The sequence below is a fragment of the Elephas maximus genome, chromosome 4 (assembly GCF_024166365.1).
Source record: "Elephas maximus indicus isolate mEleMax1 chromosome 4, mEleMax1 primary haplotype, whole genome shotgun sequence".
Classification (NCBI taxonomy): domain Eukaryota; kingdom Metazoa; phylum Chordata; class Mammalia; order Proboscidea; family Elephantidae; genus Elephas; species Elephas maximus.
In genome coordinates, this window is record NC_064822.1 from 100,149,257 (window position 1) to 100,171,460 (window position 22,204).

General features: G+C 40.3%; 1 protein-coding gene across 2 annotated transcripts in view; it reads left to right on the forward strand.

Moving 5' to 3' along the window:
• ANO6 (anoctamin 6) overlaps nucleotides 1-22,204 on the forward strand; it is a 230,105-nt gene that overhangs the window by 168,267 nt on the left and 39,634 nt on the right. For both annotated transcript variants that reach the window (XM_049882896.1, XM_049882897.1), the window contains 2 exons: nucleotides 12,432-12,574; nucleotides 15,438-15,515. In XM_049882896.1, coding sequence (XP_049738853.1) covers nucleotides 12,432-12,574; nucleotides 15,438-15,515 — 221 coding nt within the window. The remainder of the gene's footprint in view (nucleotides 1-12,431; nucleotides 12,575-15,437; nucleotides 15,516-22,204) is intronic.

Sequence of the window (22,204 nt, forward strand, 5' to 3'; positions counted from 1 at the left end):
CTCCTACTATAGTTGTGGAGCTGTCTATTTCACTTTTCAGTGCTGTTACAGTTTATGTATCATGCAGGCATGTCACTGGATGCAGAAATATTTAATATGGTTATATCCTCCTGATATACTTTCGGTTTAATCATTATATAGTGTCCTTCCTTATCCCTTGTGGTAGATTTAACTTTAAAGTCTATTTTGTCAGAAATTAATATTGCCATGCCTATTGTTTTTTGATTGTTGTTTGCTTGATATATATTTTTCCATCCTTTGAGTATTAGTTTGTTTTTGTCTGTAAGTCTAAGGTGTGTCTCTTGTAGGCAGCATATAGACAATTTTTTTTTAATCCATTCTACCACGCTCTGTCTCTTTATTGGTGCATTTAGTCCATTTACATTCAGCGTAATTATGGATAGGTGTTAGTTTAATGCTGTCATTTTGATTTCTTTTTTGTGTGTTGTTGACTGTTTCTTTTTCACACTTAATTTTTTGTGCTAAGTAGATTATATATTGTCTTTTCCTCTTATTCGTTGTCGTTAATTTTGTTTCTGCTGAGTCTCTATTTTTTTTTGTATTTTATTTTGATGTGTTGGATTGTTAGTCTCCTTTGTGCTTACCTTAATATTTACCCCTATTTTTCTAAGTTCAAACCTAAGTTTTATTTCTTTATATCACCTTTTCTCCCTCTCCATATGACAGATCTATGACTACATTTCTTAAAAAAAAAACTTAGTCCCTCTTTATTGTTTTCATGTTGTCTTCTTTTACATAATGATGTCACTGTTTCCCTGTTTCGAGAGTTTTTTTACCTCAATTTGTTTTTGTGATTTCCCTATCTGGGTTGACATCTGATTGCTCTGTCCAGTGTTCTAGTCTTGGGTTGATATCTGATAGTATTGATTTTCTAATCAGAGAACTCCCTTTACTATTTCTTGTAGTTTTGATTTGGTTTTTACGAATTCCCTAAACTTCCCTATATCTGGAAATATCCTAGTTTCACCTTCATATTTGACAGAGAGTTTTGCTGGATATATGATTCCTGGCTGGTAATTTTTTTCCTTCAGTGCTTTATACTAGTCATCCCATTGCCTTCTTGCCTGCATGGTTTCTGCCAAATAGTCTGAGCTTATTCTTATGGACTCCCCTTTGTAGGTGACTTTTCGTTTATCCTAGCTGCTCTTAAAATTCTCTCTTTATCTTTGGTTTTGGCAAGTTTGATTATAATATATCTTGGTGACTTTCTTTTAAAATCTACCTTACGTGGAGTTCAATGAGCATCTTCGGTAGATATCTTCTCATCTTTCACAATATCAGGGAAATTTTCTGCCAACAAATCTTCAACAATTCTGTCTGTATTTTTTGTTATCCCTCCCTGTCCTGGTACTCCAATCACTCATAGGTTATTTCTCTTAATAGAGTCCCACATGATTCCTAGGGTTTTTTCATTTTTTTAATTCTTTTATCTGATTTTCCTTCAAATATATTGGTGCCAAGCGCTTTATCTTCATTCTCACCAGTTCTCCCTTCCACTTGCTCAATTCTGCTCCTCTGACTTTCTGTTGAGTTGTCTAATTCTTTAATTTTATTGTTAAAGTTCTGAATTTCTGATTGGTGCCTCTCTATGGATTCTTGCAGCTTATTAAATTTTTCTTTATGTTCTTAAATAACCTTTTTAATTTCTTCATCTGCATTATGTGTGTGTTCTTTGGCTTGTTCTGCATATTGCCTGATCTCCTTTCTGATCTCCTTCCTGATGTCTTGAAGAGTTTTGTATATTAACCTTTTGTATTCTGCATCTGGTAATTCCAGGAAGGCACCTTCATCTAAAAGATCTCTTGATTGTTTGCTTAGAGAGCTTGTTGAAGCGATCATGGTCTCCTTCTTTATGTGATTTGATATTGTCTCCGAGCCAATTTGTATTGGTTTATTTTATGTTTGCTTACTGTATTGTAGCTTCTTGCTTTGTTTTGTTTTGATATGCCCAAATAGGTTACTTGAGTGAGCTAGCTTATTTTGTCTTTGAAGCTCTAACTCCCTGTCACCAGATGGCTAGACCTCTTATTGGGTATATAAGCCTAGGAGTCCATTCACTTTTCTTGTATGGCTTCAGCTCAGGTGTCCAGGTAGTTGGTCATCAAGTGTGTGGTATAGGCTCTGTCCTACATTCTTAGAGGGGCAGGGGTGATTGGCATAGGTACTGCTATCTGGTTGCAGCACGGAGTCACGTTCTAAACAAGGCAGGGGATGACAACCACCCCCTGAGTGACTGTGAGGAAAGTGTGTCCCTGTCCCCTAGAGTGCAGAGATGGGTGGGTTCTGCAGATGGACCATGGTCACCCAGTGCTTTTCGTTGTAAGGACTGGTAGGTACATTGTCCTTGGACCCCTGTAGTGGGTGGCTGGGTGACGTGAGTGGAGCCACCAGTCATTCCTTGATGTGGGTAGGTGAGAACCCTGTTTAATAGGCAAAGCAGTGTCAAACATCAAACACCCATGTCTCCACTGCACAGCTGAAACAGTTGCAATCTGCCAACAAAGGTCTATTCTCCTGAAATAGGCCCACACAGGTCTATGCAGGGGAAAGGTATTCAGCATCCACGAACCATTTATGCCTGGTCAGGAGCCACTTCTGTCCTGAGCTTTCCAGGTTAGTGGAGCTGGCAGATCATTTCCCCCAATTATGAATTTATTCCTTTTCCAAGGCTGGGAGAATGGCCCAGGACACTCAGCAGGATCTTTCTCAAGCCCAAGGAAATAAACAGCCACTGAAGCCGGCTTGGGGGCTAGGGGCGTGGTAAAATATAGCAAGTACTTTCTTTTGCCAATAGCGCCATTCTTCTCTGGTTCCGTAGGTGTGAGTAGGCTGTGCAGGTGGTGGTTTCTCCCTGAGGAAACTGTGGCCAAATGCTACCACCAGCTGGCCACAGCCGCTCCCAGCAATAATGTCCAAGGTTTCCCGGCGATTCAGGTCTGGCAACTCCTATGTGCTTCTGAACCGTCTCCCTCCCTCTGCCGCTCTGTCCATTTTCTAACTTTGCCTTTGATTTTCAGGGCTCCTAGATTGTCATAAATATAATCATTTTACTTGTTTTTTCGGGCGTTTGTTGTAAGAGTGGTCGCTGGAAGCGTCTGACTACTCTGCCATCTTGACCCCTCCTTCTGTAGTATATAGTTTTATAGAGTCTATCAGAATAACCCACTTTTAAGACTTTGGATTTCCCAAGCTTTGGCACCCCTAAAATTACAGTCCCAAGGCTGTCATATCATTTAGCTTTTACTGCATTGTAAACTACCCCAAAAATGTAGTGGCTTAAAGCAACAAACATTTATTATGTCTCATGATTCATTGTGTCAGCTGGGAGATTCTTCAGGTATTGGCTGCCTCTGTTGGTCTCTGTAGTGGCATGGTGGCTCAACTGGGGCTATGTGGTTGAGTGGTTGGCAAGCTGGCTTGGTCTCTGAGCATTCAGTTGGGACGGCTTGTCTCTATTCCATGTGGTCTCTCATCCTCCAATAGACTAGCCCAGGATTCTTCACATGGTGGTTTCAGAGTTCCAAAGAAGCAAGAGAGTACAAGCCCCAATGTGCAAGTAGTTTTTAAGCCTATGGCTGCACCAGGTTTCCTAACATCACCATTGGCCAAAGCAAGTTATATGGGTAAGCCAGCATAAATGTGGAGAGGTGGGAAGACTACCCAGAGGCTTAGATACAGGGAGAGTGATTCATTGGGAGAGCCATTACTACAACAGTCCCACAGCTGTGATCCAACCTCACTTCATGGGATTGGGGCTGGAGGGTGTCTTGGTTTCCTAGTGCTGCTTTAACAAATACCACAAAGAGGTGACTTTAAAGAACAGATAAATTTTCTCACAGTCCTGGAGGCTGAAAGTCCCAGTTAGGGTCTCAGCTGTGTCGATTCCTTCCTTGTAGGTAGTCCTGGGTGTTCCTTGGTGATCCTGACATGGCGTCTGTCTCCCCCTGCCTGTGTGTGTGTTCATTCTGCTGTTGTTATAACTTAGAAGCGATTAGATTTAGGATATATCCTATACTAGTATGGCCTCAACTGATTGCTTGATTACATTACATTAGATTGCATTATGGAAGCTAATCCTGTCTGGGCCAAATGATTTCATTTGATTGAATCATAACAGCATGTGGCCAGGATTTCAGTATATATTTTCGGGGGAGGGGACACAGTTCAGTCCATAACAGAGGGCAAGCAGTAACACAGGGGTTATGTATGAACTTTCTTCCTTCTACACTTATGTATGAGTGGATCCTTAATAAGTACGTGCTGCTCTTTCACTGAGTCCCTGGCTGGCGCAAAGGGTTAGGTGCTCAGCTACTGACAGAAAGGGTGGCAGTTAGAACCCACCCAGAAAGTCCTAGTGATCTGCTTTGGAAAGGTCATAGCCACTGAAAACTCTGTGGAGCACAGTTCTACTCCACAACACACGGGGTCACCATGAGTGGGAATCAACTTGATGGAAACTGGTTTGGTTTGGTGTTTACTCTTTTATTAATAATAACAAAGTCTATATAATAAATAGAACAGATACAATCCTAAAGAATGTAAGTCCTATACAGGAGCTTTAACATTATGTATTATTTACTTTGAATAACATCGTTAATGTAATAAGGCAGCTATCATTTTTGTTTACGTACAGACTTCTAAATGTTTAGTTCATTTAAATGTTCTACCATAAAAGAAAAAAATTCTCATTTTCAAAGGGGAAAATAAAGTTCAGGTTATAAGAAAGTAGGGGAAGAAACTGAACCAACTGAGTCTCTTATTCTTGAGAGGACACACATCAACACGTGCTACCCAAAGAAACAGTTATTTACAGGTGTCCTTGGCACTGTTTCTCTTTACAGTGCTTATATCTATGAAGGGTCACCAAATAGATCACAGAAACAGGCAATCCAATTATTTTGGACACTTTTCAGAGATATTTGTTGCCACTTCTGGATAAAATGAACTGTGTTCTTGTTTTTGATGCCATCAAGTCGATTTCGACTCATAGGAACCCCATGAGACAGAGTAGAACTGCCCCATAAGGTATTCTTAGCTTTAATCTTTTTGGGAACAGATCATCAGACCTTTCTCCTGGGGAGCTGCTAAAAGGGTTCCAACTGCCAACCTTTTAGTCAGTAGCCAAGTGCTTAACAATTGTGCTGCCAGGACTCCTTAACATGAACTGTAAGATGGGCAGAGTTATGTAGTAAGTTCCATTGCCATTCAGACATGGAGACCAAACACTGACTAATATTTGACACATAGAAGAATAAAAATCAAATTCATGTATCAAGATCCTCTGTATTCCTCCCTTGTAAAATTCATTATTTTTTTCTAGTAAAAGCATATGTGCTGAGCACGTGTGTCAGCACTTTAAACTATTGTCTTAACCTTAGTCTCAGCGGAAGTTCGTAATTAATAAAATTGTCACATCTATTGAACTTCATATACTAATGGATGGCGATAGCCCTAATTAAGACAGACATTTTAAATAAAGGGAAAAAATTAATTTTGGCACTAGGAAGACAAGCCTCAGATTTCCTAGCTAACCTTCCTGTCGTTGATCCTTAATTGCACCATGTTTATAGAACTGACTTGTGCACTGGGCTGCTGATTTTATTTCATCAGATTTTAGAATGCAGAAAACATTTCAGCACTGCTTGTAGCACATAAAGGATATGTATGTATGATGAATTCTTTAAGTGCTTTATATCTCTATCCTTGTTATCTCTGGTATATGAGACCTACTGCTGTGAACCTCACTACAGAAAATCTGAAATTGCATAACTGAACAGGCTGAAGGATCATGTAGTTATTCATGTCACCACCGTCATCTTACAGAACCATCTCTTTTGTGTCCAGATGCATGTGGCACTTAGAGTATTTTTCTGCTCCCTAGGTATTATAAAAGTTGAGGATAGAAAACCTCTTACAATCAATATAGTACAAATCATATACTGACCTGAAAAATCTGCACCCTTTTAGACCAAGCCAACGCATCCATTCATGCTGGCCTGTAATGTCTCTGAACACATTTCCCTCTTTCTCCCGGTTCCTTTCTGCTTCCGACCTGTTTTCACTTGATTTTCCTTGGCTCTAGACTTTTAATTTTCACCTTTGACCCCTCCAGATTTAGCATTCATCTTTACTTTTGCCAGCATTCAGACTTCAACTTTTTCTTACCAATTCTGACTTGAGCCATTCTTACAACTCCCAGAAATCCATATCCCCACCCAGCCGCTGAGCTGCTTACAACCTTAGGTTGGTCCCTCTCCTACCCTCCGCACCCCTTCTCACCTCCTATACACAATCTCAGGAGGGGTGCACGAAGAACACAGAAGAGGATGGTCCTGCAAGCAGGAACAGCTGTCAGGCCTATTGATCAGAGGTCTGACAGGTGAGCTAGCTAAATTCTTTCACTCAAATTTTTCACACAAGTCGTTTGCTTGGTGGGGCTATGGGGTAAAGAATTTTAACTTTACCCAAAGAATTTTGTCTTTGTCCTTGGTTTCTGTCAGATAACCTCTATAACCTTGGAATGTCCCCAGTGATTGAAGTGTCTTTGATGGGGGGGCTCCAGACCATACCTAAGAGTTTATGCTAATGAAGTGACTGATGTGGTTTCTGGCCAGGCCAGAAAGACCGCTGAGTGATATCAGTTGATCTCAAGGAAGAAAAGTTGATTCAACCAATTATGCCTATGTAATGAGGCCCCACTAAAGGCTCTGGATGCAGAAACTCCATAGGCTTCCTGGTTGGTGATAGACATCCATGCACATGGGAGCGTAGCACATCGCTTTTTGAGACTTGGAAGCTGTACATTGATAATCTTCCCAGAACTTGCTTTATGTGTCTCTTTATTTGTATCCTTGTACTATAATAAAACTGTAATCTTAAGCGTTACGGATTGAATTATCTTCTCCAAAAACATGTGTTGTAAACCGTAACCTCTATGTCTGTAGTTATAATCCCATTTGGGAATGAGCTGTCTTTATTACATTAATCAGACAAAATTAGTGTAGTGTGTGTCTTATCTATATCTTTAGAGATAGAAAAGAGATTAGAGAAGTGAATTCAGACTTCTAGCCTCCTAAACTTGTTAAAGCCATCCATGTGTGGTATTTCTGTTATGGTAGCACTAGATAACTAAGACAGACTTTGGAACTGAAAAGTAGAGGTGCTGCTCTAACAAATACCTACAGTGTAGAAGTGCTTTTGGAATTGGGTAATGGGTAGAGGCTGGAAGAGTTTTAAGGTGCTTAATAATAAAAGCAGGGAAGAGCTTGGCTGCTAACAGAAAGGTTAGCAGTTAAATCCACCAGCCACTCCTTGGAAACCCTGTGGGGCAGTTGTACTCTGTCCTGTAGGGTTGGTGTGAGTCAGAATTGACTCAGTGTTAACAGATTTGGATTTGATTAGAATGGTAAAAGCCTAGATTGCCTTGAAAAGACCGTTGGTAGAACTATGAACATCAAAGGCAATTCTGGTGAGGACTCAGAAGGAAGTGAGCAGAGCGATAGTCTTAAAGAACACATATGGCTCCGGCAACAGAATGTGGCTAGAAATGTGGATGTTAAATGTGCTTCTGGTGAGGCTTTAAAAGAAAATGATGAACACGTGATTAAACAGTGACAAAGAACTTGGCTGAATTATTTTCAGATGTTTGGCGGAAGGTAGAATTTGTAAATGATGAACTTGGAGATTTGGCTGAGGAGAGTTCTAAGCGAGATCTTAAAGGGACCATGTGGTTTCTCCTTGCTGCTTAGGGTAAAATGAACTGTACAAACTAAGGACACATGTCCTAGAATGTTCACAAAGGATATGGCTACTCAATCTTTTGTTGACGATATTAAGCATATGACTGATGAATCTAACCCATCAGCTTAGACCAAAGGGGACAGAGAAAGAATGAAAGGAAAGAACACTGTCTGCCTCTTAGAATTCTACAGGCAGGAAATAGGCTGGGTTTTGGACTTCCTTGCTGCCCATTATCCCTCCAGTTTCTCCCATTTGTAACAGAAATGTCTCCTTCGTGTCTGGTCCACCATTGTACTTTGGAAGCAGATAACTTGCAGTCTAGGTTTCACACGTTCACAGACCGAAGAAGAATTTCATCTCAGGCTGGGATACGCGTAAAGTCTCACCCATATTTGATTTAGATGAGTCAGAAGATGAGATTTTGGACTTGGAGTTGATTTAAGACTTGGAGTTGATTGAGGGGGGAGGGCAGAGGGTGGAATGTTATGAATTGAATTGTGTCCTCAAAAAATATATGTTGTAAATCCTAACCTCTGTGCCTGTAGTTATAATCCCATTTGGGATTGAATCGTCTTTGTTACATTAGTGAGACAGGATTAGTGTAGAATGTGTTTTAAGTCATCCTCTTTTGAAATATAATGGATGAAATAACCCATTGCCATCGAGTTGATTCTGACTCATAGCAACCCTACAGGACAGAGCAGAACTGCCCCATAGAGTTTCCAAGGAGTGCCTGGTGGATTCGAACTGCCGACCTTTTAGTTAGCAGCCGTAGCATTTAACCACTACACCACAAGGGTTCCCAAGAGATTAGATAAGGAAGAGAAAGAAGCAGAGATGGGGAAAGATTGATGCCAAGCCACAGGAACATCTCCCAGTAGGAGTTCAAAGAAACAAAGATCTTCTTCCAGAGCTGACAGAGAGAGAAAGTCTTCCCCTAGAGCCAGCACTCTAGTTCAGACTTCTAGCCTCCTAAATTGTGAGAAAATAAATTGTCCATTAAAGCCACCCACTTGTGGTATCTTTGTTACAGCAGCACTAGATAACTAAGACAGTAAGCATAGCACCCTACATGAGTTCTGTGAATCATTCTAACGCATTATCAAATACAAAGGAGTAGTGAGAGTCCACAGGTCAGAACTGGGGGTTCCTGGGACACCTAAGCTTACAGCTAGTGTCCTGCAGGGGTAGAAGGAACCTCTGAATTTGTAGCCAGCAGGTCAAAGTAAGGTGAGCCCTAGGGACTCCTGAGCTTATGGCTAGCACCCTGAAGGCGTAGTGGAAAAACCCTAAATTCATAACCAGCAGGTCAGGTGAGAGTTCCGTGGGAACTCCCAAGCTTGCAATTCGCATCTGAAGTCTCGGGCAGGGTTAGCAGTCTGGAGGACTGTGTCCTTCATCTTGTGAGGTCTGATCTTGCTCCAGGTGGTTCTGGCCAGAGGAGTAAGTCCTACGTGTGTAGCTGGTGTCAGAATGGAAGTGGAACAGAATTTGATAATAAATGGATTTGGATTGATCAGCATATGTTTGGTGTCAGAGAAGTGAGAAGTAGAGATTCGGTTATCCACACAGGGGCACGTGAGTGATCTGAGATTATCAGGAAGTCATACCCCAGGGCTCTGTAGATTTCATCCTCCAATGTCAACTTATTCCATTGTAACTATTGTGCAAGGAGATGGAACTTGTAGACTATTAGACCATTGACTGCTCTCTGACGGGGCTAGTGGATTACCAGGTAAGCCACACTTGGGTGGGGCCATTACTCCTATTTTTTAAAGAGGGTGGGAGGCCTTACAGAACTCCCACACTGGGTTTCAAAGTTGCACGGTTTAGACTGGCTTCCTTCTAGCTCCCCAGCCAAGTGGTCTCCCCAACTAACTGTGAGCTGCAAAAAGCTGAGCTGCTCTGTGTATTCCCTTATAAAGGGATTTACTTCTATCATTAACTAGCAATGGAAGTATGAGGGTATTGTGTACCATGGTGGCAATACCTGGGACCAGAAGGCGGTTACTAGCAGTATGTCCTGGAGGAGCCCGGAATCAGAAACTGAAAAAGTAAGCATTAACAACATCTAAAGAAAGAGCACGTGCCATAGTACAGAGCCAAAGGAAGGCAGGTTGTGGAACAGGTGAGCTGAAGATGAGGAGCAGGCAGCTTGGGGTAGTGTCACTTACTGGATAAAAGAGAATCAGCTCTGGAGACCAGAATGCCTGGGTTTGATTCTTGACTCCAGCACTGTAATCTTGGGCAAGTATTTGAACCTTTCTGGGCCTCACATTCTTCTGTGGTGGTTAGTGGTAGCAGTTACCTCAGAGGGTTGTGAGGTCCTTTGCAAATATTATGTCATTAAGCTCACAACAGCCCTGTGAAGTAGGTATTATTTTCCTTATTTTACATAGGAGGAAATAGAGACTCAGAAAGTTGAAACACTTTAATCTGCTAACCATCCCTCAGGTATGCCACCTGCTCCCTTCCTCCCTGCTGAGGCAAGCCCTTATCATTTACCAGCATTACCTGCGTTCACCCTGCCTCCAGTCTCTGCAGCGATTCTTCCCCTCTCCAGAGAGTGAAATCTTTCTAAACTAAGATTTGATCATGTGTTCCTTGTAACTCATTGCCTGACCACCTTCAATATCTCTTCATCACCTTTAGGTGAAAATCAAACTCCTTACAAGGCACACAGAGCCTTTGGTGGTTGCCCCTGTAGATCTCTGCACCTGTCTGCCCTACCCTTCTCTTCACGCCCCACACTCATTACTAGACTATTTGCAGTCCCTGGAAAGTACCAGGCTCTCTTTGGCCTCCTTTTCTTTGCACGCGCAGCTCCTTGGAGAAATGGCCTCAACTTTCCACCCACCACCTTCACCTGATCAGCTGACAGCCGCCTCTCAAGACTCACCTCAGGAGTTCCCTCCCCTGGGAAAGCCTTCCCTGAAACATCCTTGTTAGATGTTCTGGCTACATGTTCCCAGAGCTACCTGTGCTTACCTCTTTGACAGCCTCATGATAATATACTGCAGTTATGAGTTCATTGTAATTCCCATGCTCCTAGACACCTTAAAGGCAGGGACTATGTCTCTTTTGTCCTTATTCTCAGCACATAATAACCAAAACACCAAACTCACTGCCACTGAGTGGATTACGGATACTCAGTAAACAGTGGTAATTCCTGAATTTCTGTATAGGAAGGGCTTAGGGATAGCAGTGTGATTGGAGGGAGGGCCTAGGGGATTTATCCTGAAACTGCATTTTCAATTAACATGTAATGGTTTTATGTAGTATTTTAAGTTACAGAGCCTGAGAAAAATAAACATTTCTAAAAGTTATTTTATTTGTACTTCACACAAGATTGAGAAAGATATCAGTTGTGCATACGAAAAAATATTTTAATTTAGATTGGCTTGAGGAGTGGCAAATGGAGATTTGGGGAGTACTAAAGCATTCGCCAGCCCCCCCAGGCCCTAGAAGGAAGGGAGGGAGAAGGATGTAGGGAAGGGCAGACCGATGGATGGACCATGAACTGCTTTTGAATCATGGTAGTTATTTGTGTTTTTAGTTGTTCATGAGTGCTGGTAGCGGACACTTTAGCATCAGACACACACGCTGCCTTCTTAACCATCACATTTTTATCTTTCCCATAAGCTGTAATCTGTCTCCACAAGGTAGAATTTTTCTTTAAAAAATTAAATCATTTTTCTCCCTTTTAAATACTAAAAACCAGTTGCCATAGAGTTGATTCCAACTCCGGGCAACCCCATGTATGTCAGACTGGAACTATGCTCCATAGGGCTTTCTTTTTTTTTCTTTCCCCCTCCTCGTTTTTTTTTTTCTTTTTAATTGAACTTTAGCTGGAGGTTTACAGAACAAACTCGTTTCTCATCAAACAGTTAGTACACACATTGTATAACATTGGTTAACAACCCCTGTAACATGTCAGCACTCTCCCTTCTTAACCCTGGGTTCCCTATTACCAGCTTCCCTGTTCCCTCCTGCCTTCTAGTCCCTGCCCCAGGGCTGGTGAGCCCCTTTAGTCTTGTTTTGCTCCATGGGCTTGTTCAACCTTTGGCTGAAGGGTGAACCTCAGGACTGACCTCATTATTGAGCAGAAAGGGTGTCCAGGGGCCATACTCTCAGGGGTTCTCCAGTCTCTGTCAGGCCAGCAAGTCTGGTCTTCCTTTTTGAGTTAGAATTTTGTTCTACATTTTTGTCCAGCTCTGTCCGGGACCCTCTATTGTGGTCCCTGTCAGAGCAGTCAGTGGTGGTAGCCGGGCACCATCTGGTTGTACTGGGCTCAGCCTGGTGGAGGCTGTGGTAGACAGAGGTGATCCATTAGTGCTCCGCAGGGCTTTCAATGGCTGGTTTTCAGAAGTAGATCATGAGGACTTTCTTCCAAGCTGCCTCTGAGTGGACTCAAACTTTCAACCTTTCAGTTAGCAGCTGAGCACTTAACTGTTTGCACCACCCAGGGATTCCTTTACTATAAATATAAATTTATATTATATATATAATTTTATATAAATATGTATTTATATTTAAATATTAGTATCACCTATAAGTTAGATTTTCTTTACCATATACAAAAGTGTTATAGATAATTAATATAATCCAGTACAGATTTCTTAAACCTCAATCATCATTGAAGAATCACATGATCCAACTCTATCCGTTAGTTACCTTGTTCTTGGAGTTTTGGAAACGGCGTCAAGCAGAACTTGAATACGAATGGGACACTGTTGAATTACAGCAGGAAGAACAACCCCGGCCAGAATATGAAGCACGGTGTACTCACGTGGTGATAAATGAGATTACTCAGGTAAGGAGGATGTGTTTAGACACAATTCAGTTGTTTATTGCAGCAATTCTCAACCTTAGCTGCACATTGGGGTCACCTGTGGAGCTTAACAGATCCTAATGTCTGGGTCCCATCACTACATACTCTGATTTATTAGTCTAGGCTGTGGCCTAGGCATAGGGGTTTTTTTAAGCTCCTGATAATTCCAGTGGGCAAATAAGGTAAAGAATCACTGCTTAGAACCATAGTGGATGTAGTAAACAAATGTGGTCACTGCTTTCATAGTAACAGTAAAAATGCAAAAAAAAAAAAAAAAACTGTATAGGCTCTGTGAGTACATGAGGAAACCCTAGTGGCATAGTAAAGAGCTACCACTCCTAACCAAAAGGTCAGCAGTTCGAATCCACCAGGTGCTCTTTGGAAACTCTATGGGGCAGTTTTACTCTGTTCTGTAGGGTTGCCATGAATCAGAATCGACTCGAAGGCAGTGGGTTTGGTTTGGTTTTTGGCTTATGAGTAAATGAAGGAGCGCTGGTGACCCAGTGGTTAAGCGCTCAACTTCTAACCAAAAGGTTGGTAGGTTGAACCCACCAGCCACTCTTTAGGAGAAAGATGTGGCAGCCTGCTTCCATAAAGATTACAGCCTTGGAAACCCTATGGGACAGTTCTGCTCGCCCTATAGGGATGCTGTGAGTCAGAACTGACTCGACAGCAATGGATTTGGTTTCTTTGGCATGAGTAAATGTGTAAGGAAAGACTCATTGGTCTTTATAGTTGATTCTTAATTATTTTCATGTACTGTCGTTATTCCACATAAACCAGACCAGTTGCCACCAAGTCAGTTCCGGCTCATGGTGACCCCATGTGTGCATAAACCATAGGGTTTTAAAGGTGGTGTTTGGAAGCAGAACACCAAACCTTTCTTCTGAGGCACCTCTGGATGAATTAAAAAAGACAACCTTTTGGTTAGTACCCCAGCCCTTAGCTGATTGTGCCACCCAGGGACTCCTTCATTATTTCAGCCCCGTTTTCATCCTAGACTAGCTGCCCCTTGTCTAACACTAAGCCTCAGTCACTGTGCCACCTTCTGGTTGGGTTGTGTACAAAATAATGTGGCTCTTAATCCTCAAGTGGAGCCCTGGTGGCGCAGTGGTTAAGAGCTTGGCTGCTAACTGAAAGGCTGGCAGTTCAAATCCACCAGCCACTCCTCGGAAACTCTACAGGGCAGTTGTACTCTGTCCTGTAGGGTTGCTATGAGTCAGAATCAACCTAACGGCAATGGGTGTGTTTTTTGTTTTTGTTTTTGTTTTTAATCCTCAAGTGGGAGAAAGGTTGGAGGGAGAAGGGAAGCATGTATTGAGGTACATCTATGTTCAGGCATTGTGCTAGGCATTTTGTATAATTATAAAGGTAAATTTGCTGCTGCTACATCTCTTGCAAAATTACAAAATAAAACTGTGTATCTGTCTCTGTATAAATATTCTAAAGCTAGCAAAAGATGATTTTTGAATCATCTACATTATTGCTTCTTTCCATCAACAGAGAAAATTTAGAGCTGATTGTACTTGCAGTCATCAGCATAAGGACAGTGGGTTCTGAATATGAATAGCTCTCGGAAAGAAAACATTTTTATCAAAAGCTTCTGAAAATGCCCCCAATATAGATTTTATAAATTAAATCACAGATTTATAGGGTGTTGAAGCTTTTTGGAGGGAGCAGTCTAACCTCCTCACAAATGGAAAAAGTGACGTTTGTATTTTACAATGTAGCAAACTTCAAATAATCCCTGTTATGAATAGTTCCCACTGTTTACTAGAGATTACACTGTCAAAGTACGTATTGTTAAAGATTTTATATTCACAAATGAAAGCTGAATCTTAAACAGAAATAGATGTTCATAAAGTCTTTTGAGTATGGAAAAACAAGAGCTTATAAGATTGGCAATATAGGAAAATACTGGAGAAAAACAATTTGGTTTAAATTAAATGCCAATTAATAGGTAAATCTTCATTGAAGCATTGCTTTTTAAGAAATTAAAAATGAAGGTTCATTTTTCTTTTTTCCTACATTTTGCTTTTCTTGCTAATATATCCTCCATTGGTTTAGAGGGGCTTATAGTGTGATGGTTACAACTTACTAGCTGAATGACCTTGGACAAATTATTTAACTTCTCTGTGCCTCAGTTTTCTCTTCTATAAAATGGGAATAATAGAGTTGCTTCTCATAGACTTGTGGTAAGGATTAATTGAGTTAGCATGTCTAACCCACTTAGGAAGTACCTGGCACAGAATAAACTCCATGAAAGTATTCGTTGTAGGTATTATTGTACTGTATCTGCTCTTACAACCAAGTAAAGCCAGAGAATTACTCATCTCTTAAGTATTTAAATATATTCTTGTGATCTATAAAATGGAAACTCTCTAAAAATTCACCAGTAGGCCAAATTAATATAGACATGTATAGGGGAAAATTAGTATGTACAGACATCTGTAAAACTTCTTAATCCTGCCTGGCCTCTCTGTTATTATTGTAATCGCTTCCAAGACCTAAGACAACATCAGGAATGTAGCTTTCCGGCTTGGAATTGTCAGATACCCAGAATCCTAAGCTCAGGTCTTCTCAGACAGAACAGTTTATTATATTTGTGCTTGTATTTAAAAAAAAAAAAAAAAGTTATTGAAAGTAGCACTGCAAATGTTTTGTTGTATATATGTTTGAAATTATTAACAAAAAATGTACAGTTAAAAGTAAGGAATCTATGTTTGAAAACTATTTTTTTTTTTTAATTAAATGTATTTTAAAATGTATTGACCGGTCAGTAGAAAAGTAATTTCTTTGGAGTAATCCATTGTTCGACTAAACTTTTTTTTTTTTTTTTAATTAGGAAGAAGAGCGTGTTCCTTTTACCACCTGGGGAAAGTGTATACGGGTAACCCTCTGTACAAGTGCTGTCTTGTTCTGGGTGAGTGTTACATTTTTTAGATTAGCTGATTTTAAACGCCAAGGGAACTAAAAGATATAGTCCCGTAGAGTTGTTTGCTGAGAACTATTTAGCCACCACCTAGAGCAACTCCTGAAGTTTAAAAATATCCCCGGTTCTTCCATTTTCTTTCATCTCCTTTGTTTAGAATCAGGTTAGTGGTTCAGGATTTTCCAGTTTCTGGCAAAGAGATCAAATGGATTCTGTTAAGAATTTTAAAATTTCCCAGCAGCAACAAACAAAATAAAATGCCTAAGATTAGGCCTTTAAAAAAGATATATGAGCTATCAAAGAAAACAACTACTGAAAAGTGTGAAAAAGCCTTAAACAAATGATTCTGGATGAAAAGATAGTATGTCCAAAATATTGGATCTTAAAAAATTAGTTTTGGGTTTATTATTAATAAAGTCATGTTTACAATATAATAATTAGGGAGGGTTGGATTGGCTCAAGAACATATAGGCCGATTAAAGAAAAGAATGCAAAGCCTAGAAGTAGGCACTGAGGCCAGTAATAATTCAGTATACAAGAAGACCAGCATTATAAATCAGTTAGATAAGTAAAGATTATTCAATAAATGGTAATGGAACACTTGTTAGCTGTTTGGGGCAGGGGAGTTTAAAACCATACCATGAGCCCACATACTAAAATAAATTTCAGAAACATTAAATAAGTAAATGTAAAACTGTAAAAATCTAGAAATAAATATTGATGAATATATGATTTCTAAGTATAGAATGCCTTTCTAAACTTAGTAGCCATGGGAGATGTTTCAGAGGAAAATGTTTAAAGCTTTCTATATATCGAAAGTAACGTAAGTATAAACAAAACACCAGAAAAAATATTTGATAACAAGTAGGGCTAAAAAGGGCAATGCCTTTGGCACAAAAAGAATCCAGATCACTTCTAAGATAACACCAAAGATCTCAGTAGCTAGAGGAGAGAACATGAATAGACAGTCACAAAAGAACAAATACAATGGCCAGTAAGCATGGGGGAAAAAAACATCTAACCTCAGTAGTCATGAAATCACTACACATTAAAACGAGATACAGTACTTCACCCCTGAAATTAGCAACCATGCTTAAATGATATGGCAAATATTTGTGAGGATGAAGTGCAGTGATCAGAGCTTTCATAGTTGTTGTTCGGTGCCGTTGAGTCAATTCCGACTCATAGTGACCCCATGTGACAGAGTAGAACTGCCCCATTGAGTTTTCCTGGCTACAGTCCTTCTCCTGTGGAGCCACTGGATAGATTTGAGAACTGCCAACTTTTGGTTAGCAGCTGAGCACTTAACTGTTGCACCACCAGGGGCTCCTTTGCTCTCTTTGTCGGCTGTTGGAATTTGACACTGCAGCTGTCTTTTTTTTTTTTTTTTGTACTTTAAATGAAGGTTTACAGAACATATTAACTTCTTATCAAACAGTACACATATTTTATGACATTGGTTAACAACAGCCCCATGACATGTCAACACTCTCCCTTCTCACCCTTGGGTTCCCTGTTACCAGCTTTCTTGTCCCCTCCTGCATTCTAGTCCTTGCCCCTGGGGTGGTGTACCCTTTTAATCTCATTTTGTTTTATGGGCCTGTCTAATCTTCAGATGAAGGGTAAACCTCAGGAGTGACTTCAATACTGAGCTAAAAGGGTGTCTGGGGGCCATACTCTCAGGGTTTCTCCAGTCTCTGTCAGGGCAGTAGGTATCGTCTTTTGTTTGTTTGTTTGTTGGTGAGTTAGAGTTTTGTTGTACATTTTTCTCCAACTCTGTCCAGGACTCTCTATTGTGATCCCTGTCAGAGCAGTCAGTGGTGATAGCTGGGTACCACCTCATTGGTAGTTGTGGTCCATTAGTTTGAAGGATCTTTAGTTTCCCCTTGTGTCTTTAGTTTTCTGCATTCTCCCTTGCTCCCAAAACGGTGAGACCAGTGAAGTACCTTAGATGGCTGCTTTCAGGCTTTTACGACCCAAGACACCACTCACCAAAGTAGAATGTAGAACATTTTCTTTATAAACTATATTATGCAAATTGAGCTAGATATTCCCTGAAACCATGGTCCCCACAGCCCCAGTTTTATGTACTGTCTTACCGTTCACCAAAGTTACCACTTATCTGTTGTCTTATTTGGTGTTTTTCCATCCCCACTCCACCCCCATAACCATCAAAGATTGTTTCTTTTTGTGTGCAGATTTTTCATGAGTTTTTACAGTAATGGTCTCATGCAATATTTGTCCTTTTGTGATTGACTTATTTCACTCTGCATAATGCCCTCCAGATTCATCCATGTTATGAGATGCTTCCCAGATTCATCATTGTTTTTTATCATTGCATAATACTCCATTATGTGTGTGTACCGTGGATTGTTTATCCATTCATCTGTTGATGGACATCTAGGCTGTTTCCATCTTTTTGCTATTGTAAACAGTGCTGCAATGAACATGGGTGGCCTGCAGCCTTCTTGAAAAAGTTTGGCAACTTGGATCAAAGGTCTTAAAAATATTCATATGCTTTGGTCTACTAATTCAGCTTTTAGAATCCTCTAGTCAGGAAATATTTTAAATGGTAAGGAAAGACTTATTCACAGACATATTTACCACATTATTTATAATATATATGTTTGTACATATATAAATCTATATGTATATGTTTATACAGCTGCAAACATCCATGAATAATCAGAACATGGAATGTACGAAGTATGAATCTAGGAAAATTGGAAATCATAAAAAATGAAATGGAACACATAAACATCGATATCCTAGGCATTAGTGAGCTGAAATGGACTAGTATTGCCCATTTTGAATTGGACAGTCATACAGTCAGTTTTCTGGTATAGTCTACTATGCTGGGAATGACAACTCAAAGAGGAATGGTGTTACATTCATTGTCAAAAAGAACGTTTCTATCCTGAAGTACAACGCTGTCAGTGATAGGATAATATCCATACGCCTACAAGGAAGACCAGTTAATATGACTATTATTCAAATTTATGCACCAACCACTAGGGCCAAAGATGAAGAAATAGAAGATTTTTATCAGCTGCTGCAGTCTGAAATTGACCGAACATGCAATCAAGATGCATTGATAATTACTGGTGATTGGAATGCAAAAGTTGGAAACAAAGAAGAAGGACCAGTAGTTGGAAAATATGGCCTTGGTGATAGAAAAAGTGCCAGAGATCGAATGATAGAATTTTGCAAGACCAATGACTTCCTTATTGCAAATACCTTCTTTCACCAACATAAACGGCAGCTATACACATGGACCTGACCAGATGGAACACACAGAAATCAAATTGACTACATCTGTGGAAAGAGACGATGGAAAAGCTCAATATCATCAGTCAGAACAAGGCCAGGGGCCGACTGTGGAATAGACCATCAATTGCTCATATGTAAGTTCAAGCTGAAACTGAAGAAAATCAGAGCAAGTCCACGACAGCCAAAATATGACCTTGAATATATCCCACCTGAATTTAGAGACCATCTCAAGAAAAGATTTGATGCATTGAACACTAGTGACTGAAGACCAGACGAATTGTGGAATGACATCAAGGACATCATCCATGAAGAAGCAAGAGGTCACTGAAAAGACAGGAAAGAAAGAAAAGACCAAGATGGATGTCAGAAGAGACTCTGAAACTTGCTCTTGAGCGTCAGGCAACCAAAGCATAAGGAAGAATTCATGAAGTAAAAGAACTGAACAGAAGATTTCAAAGGGCCTCTCAAGAAGACAAAATGAAGTATTATGATGACATGTGCAAAGGGCTGGAGATGAAAAACCGAAAGGGAAGAACATGCTTGGCATTTCTCAAGCTGAAAGAACTGAAGAAAAAATCCAAGCCTTGAGTTGCAATAGTGAAGGATTCCATGGGGAAAATATTAAATGATGCAGGAAGCATCAAAAGAAGATGGAAGGAATACACAGAGTCATTATACCAAAAAGAATTAATCGATATTCAACCATTTCAAGAGGTGGCATATGATCAGGAACCAATGGCACTGAAGGAAGAAGTCCAAGCTGCTCAGAAGGCATTGGCGAAAAACAAGGCTCCAGGAATTGATGGAATATCAATTGAGATGTTTCAACAAACAGATGCAGTGCTGGAGGTGCTCACTCGTCTATGCCAAGAAATATGGAAGACAGCTTCCTGGCCAACTGATTGGAAGAGATCCGTATTTATGCCTATTTCCAAAAAAGGTGATCCAACCGAATGTGGAAATTATAGAACAATATCATTGATATCACACGCAAGCACAATTCTGCTGAAGATCATTCAAAAACGGCTGCAGCAGTATATTGACAGGGAACTGCCAGAAATTCAGGCTGGTTTCAGAAGAGGACGTGGAACCACGGATATCATTGCTGATGTCAGATGGATCCTGGCTGAAAGCAGAGAATACCAGAAGGATGTTTACCTGCGTTTTATTGAGTATGCAAAGGCATTTGACTGTGTGGATCATAACAAACTATGGATAACACTACAAAGAATGGGAATTCCAGAACACTTAATTGTGCTCATGAGGAACCTTTACATAGATCAAGAGGCAGTTGTTCGGACAGAACAAGCGGATGCTGATTGGTTTAAAGTCGGGAAAGGTGTGCGTCAGGGTTGTATTCTTTCACCATACCTATTTAATCTGTATGCTGAACAAATAATACAAGAAGCTGGACTATATGAAGAAGAATGGGACATCAAGATTGGAGGAAGACTCATTAACAACCTGCATTATGCAGATGACACAACCTTGCTTGCTGAAAGTGAAGAGGACTTGAAGCACTTACTAATGAAGATCAAAGACCACAGCCTTCAGTATGGATTACACCTCAACATAAAGAAAACAAAAATCCTCACAACTGGACCAGTGAGCAACATCATGATAAACGGAGAAAAGATTGAAGTTGTCAAGGATTTCATTTTACTTGGATCCACAATCAACAGCCATGGAAGCAGCGGTCAAGAAATCAAAAGACGCACTGCATTGGGTAAATCTGCTGCAAAGGACCTCTTCCAAGTGTTGAAGAGCAAAAATGTCACCTTTAAGAAAGACTAAGGTGTGCCTGACCCAAGCCATGGTATTTTCAGTCACATCATATGCATGTGAAAGCTGGACAATGAATAAGGAAGACTGAAGAAGAACAGACGCCTTTGAATTGTGGTGTTGGCAAAGAATATTGAATAATACCACGGACTGCCAAAAGAACGAACAAATCTGTCTTAGAAGAAGTACAACCGGAATGCTCCTCAGAAGCAAGGATGGCGAGACTACATCTTACATACTTTGGACATGTTGTCAGGAGGGACCAGTCCCTGGAGAAGGACATCATGCTTGGCAGAGTACAGGGTCAACAGAAAAGAGGAAGACCCTCAATGAGGTGGATTGACACAGTGGCTGCAACGATGGGCTCAAGCATAACGATTGTGAGGATGGCGCAGGACCGGGCTGTGTATCGTTTTGTTGTGCATAGGGTCACTATGAGTCAGAACCGACTCAACGGCACCAAACAACAACAACAACATATGTTTACACAGAAAACAGCCAAAATATTCTACTTCCAAACAGTTCCATGCAATGGAATGTTGTGTAAGCATGAAAAAGTATGTTTATGAAAAGTTTTTTTTTTTTTTTGGCAATGTGCAAAATGGGGGGCAGCCTCACCCAAACCACAGAGCTGAAGACAGAGAAGGGGGTGTTCCTCCAAACAGAATCTGCATCCTCCTTCAGGATGGGGAACAGATCAAGGGCAGCAAAGGCAAACAATGTCCACTGTAGGGTACTTTCAAGTTACCTACAGTGAGCATGTATTCATGTTCTAATCAGAAAAGTATATTAAAGCCATAATCAGAAAAGATAACTAGAGAACTTGGGGAGGGAGAATGAAAAGATTCCCTGCTTCCTATGAAGAACTATTGAGCATGTCGACACTTTGAAAGAGGCAGTTTGTAAAAGCTCCGAAATGAATTGAAATTCAGTCTACACGACATGAGACACAGTGCTGTATAGTGGTTGGTGTGCCTTTTGACAGACTTAGGTACCCCATTTCTTTTACTTACTGCTCACTTAATCTTAGGTAAATTGCTTAATCTCTTTGAGCCCCTATTTCCTTATCTATAAAAGAAAGGATTGTTTTGAGTATTAAAAAAAATGTGAGCTGAAGTGAAAAGTAAGCATTTAAAGAATGTTAACTATTATCATTACATTACTTAATAGTTATAAAAATGATTATAGAGATAATTTTTAAAAATATATTTAAATGGCCTGGGTTGTGGTAAGAGGAAGATGCCATATATCTTCTAATACTTTTTTCTCATCTTTAGCTAATTTTCACACACACTCAACACACACCCAAAATGTTGTTTGTTTCACAAGTGTTAAGCTTTAACTGTGAAGGAAGGGAGATAAAGTGAGAGATTACAGGGAAAAATATATTGCCATCTCTACAAACTGATTGGTTAAAAAGTAAGAAAAACGTCCTTCTAACACTTTGGGCCGTAATCATAGCTATAGTGCTTTTCATGGACACCCAGATGGGGTAGTGGTTAAGAGTTATGGCTGCCTTGGAAACTCTATAGGGCAGTTCTGCCTGTCCTGTAGGGTCACCATGAGTCGGAATTGACTCGAAGGCAGTGGGTTTTTTTGGTATAGTGCTTTTCATATGCCCAGGTTTA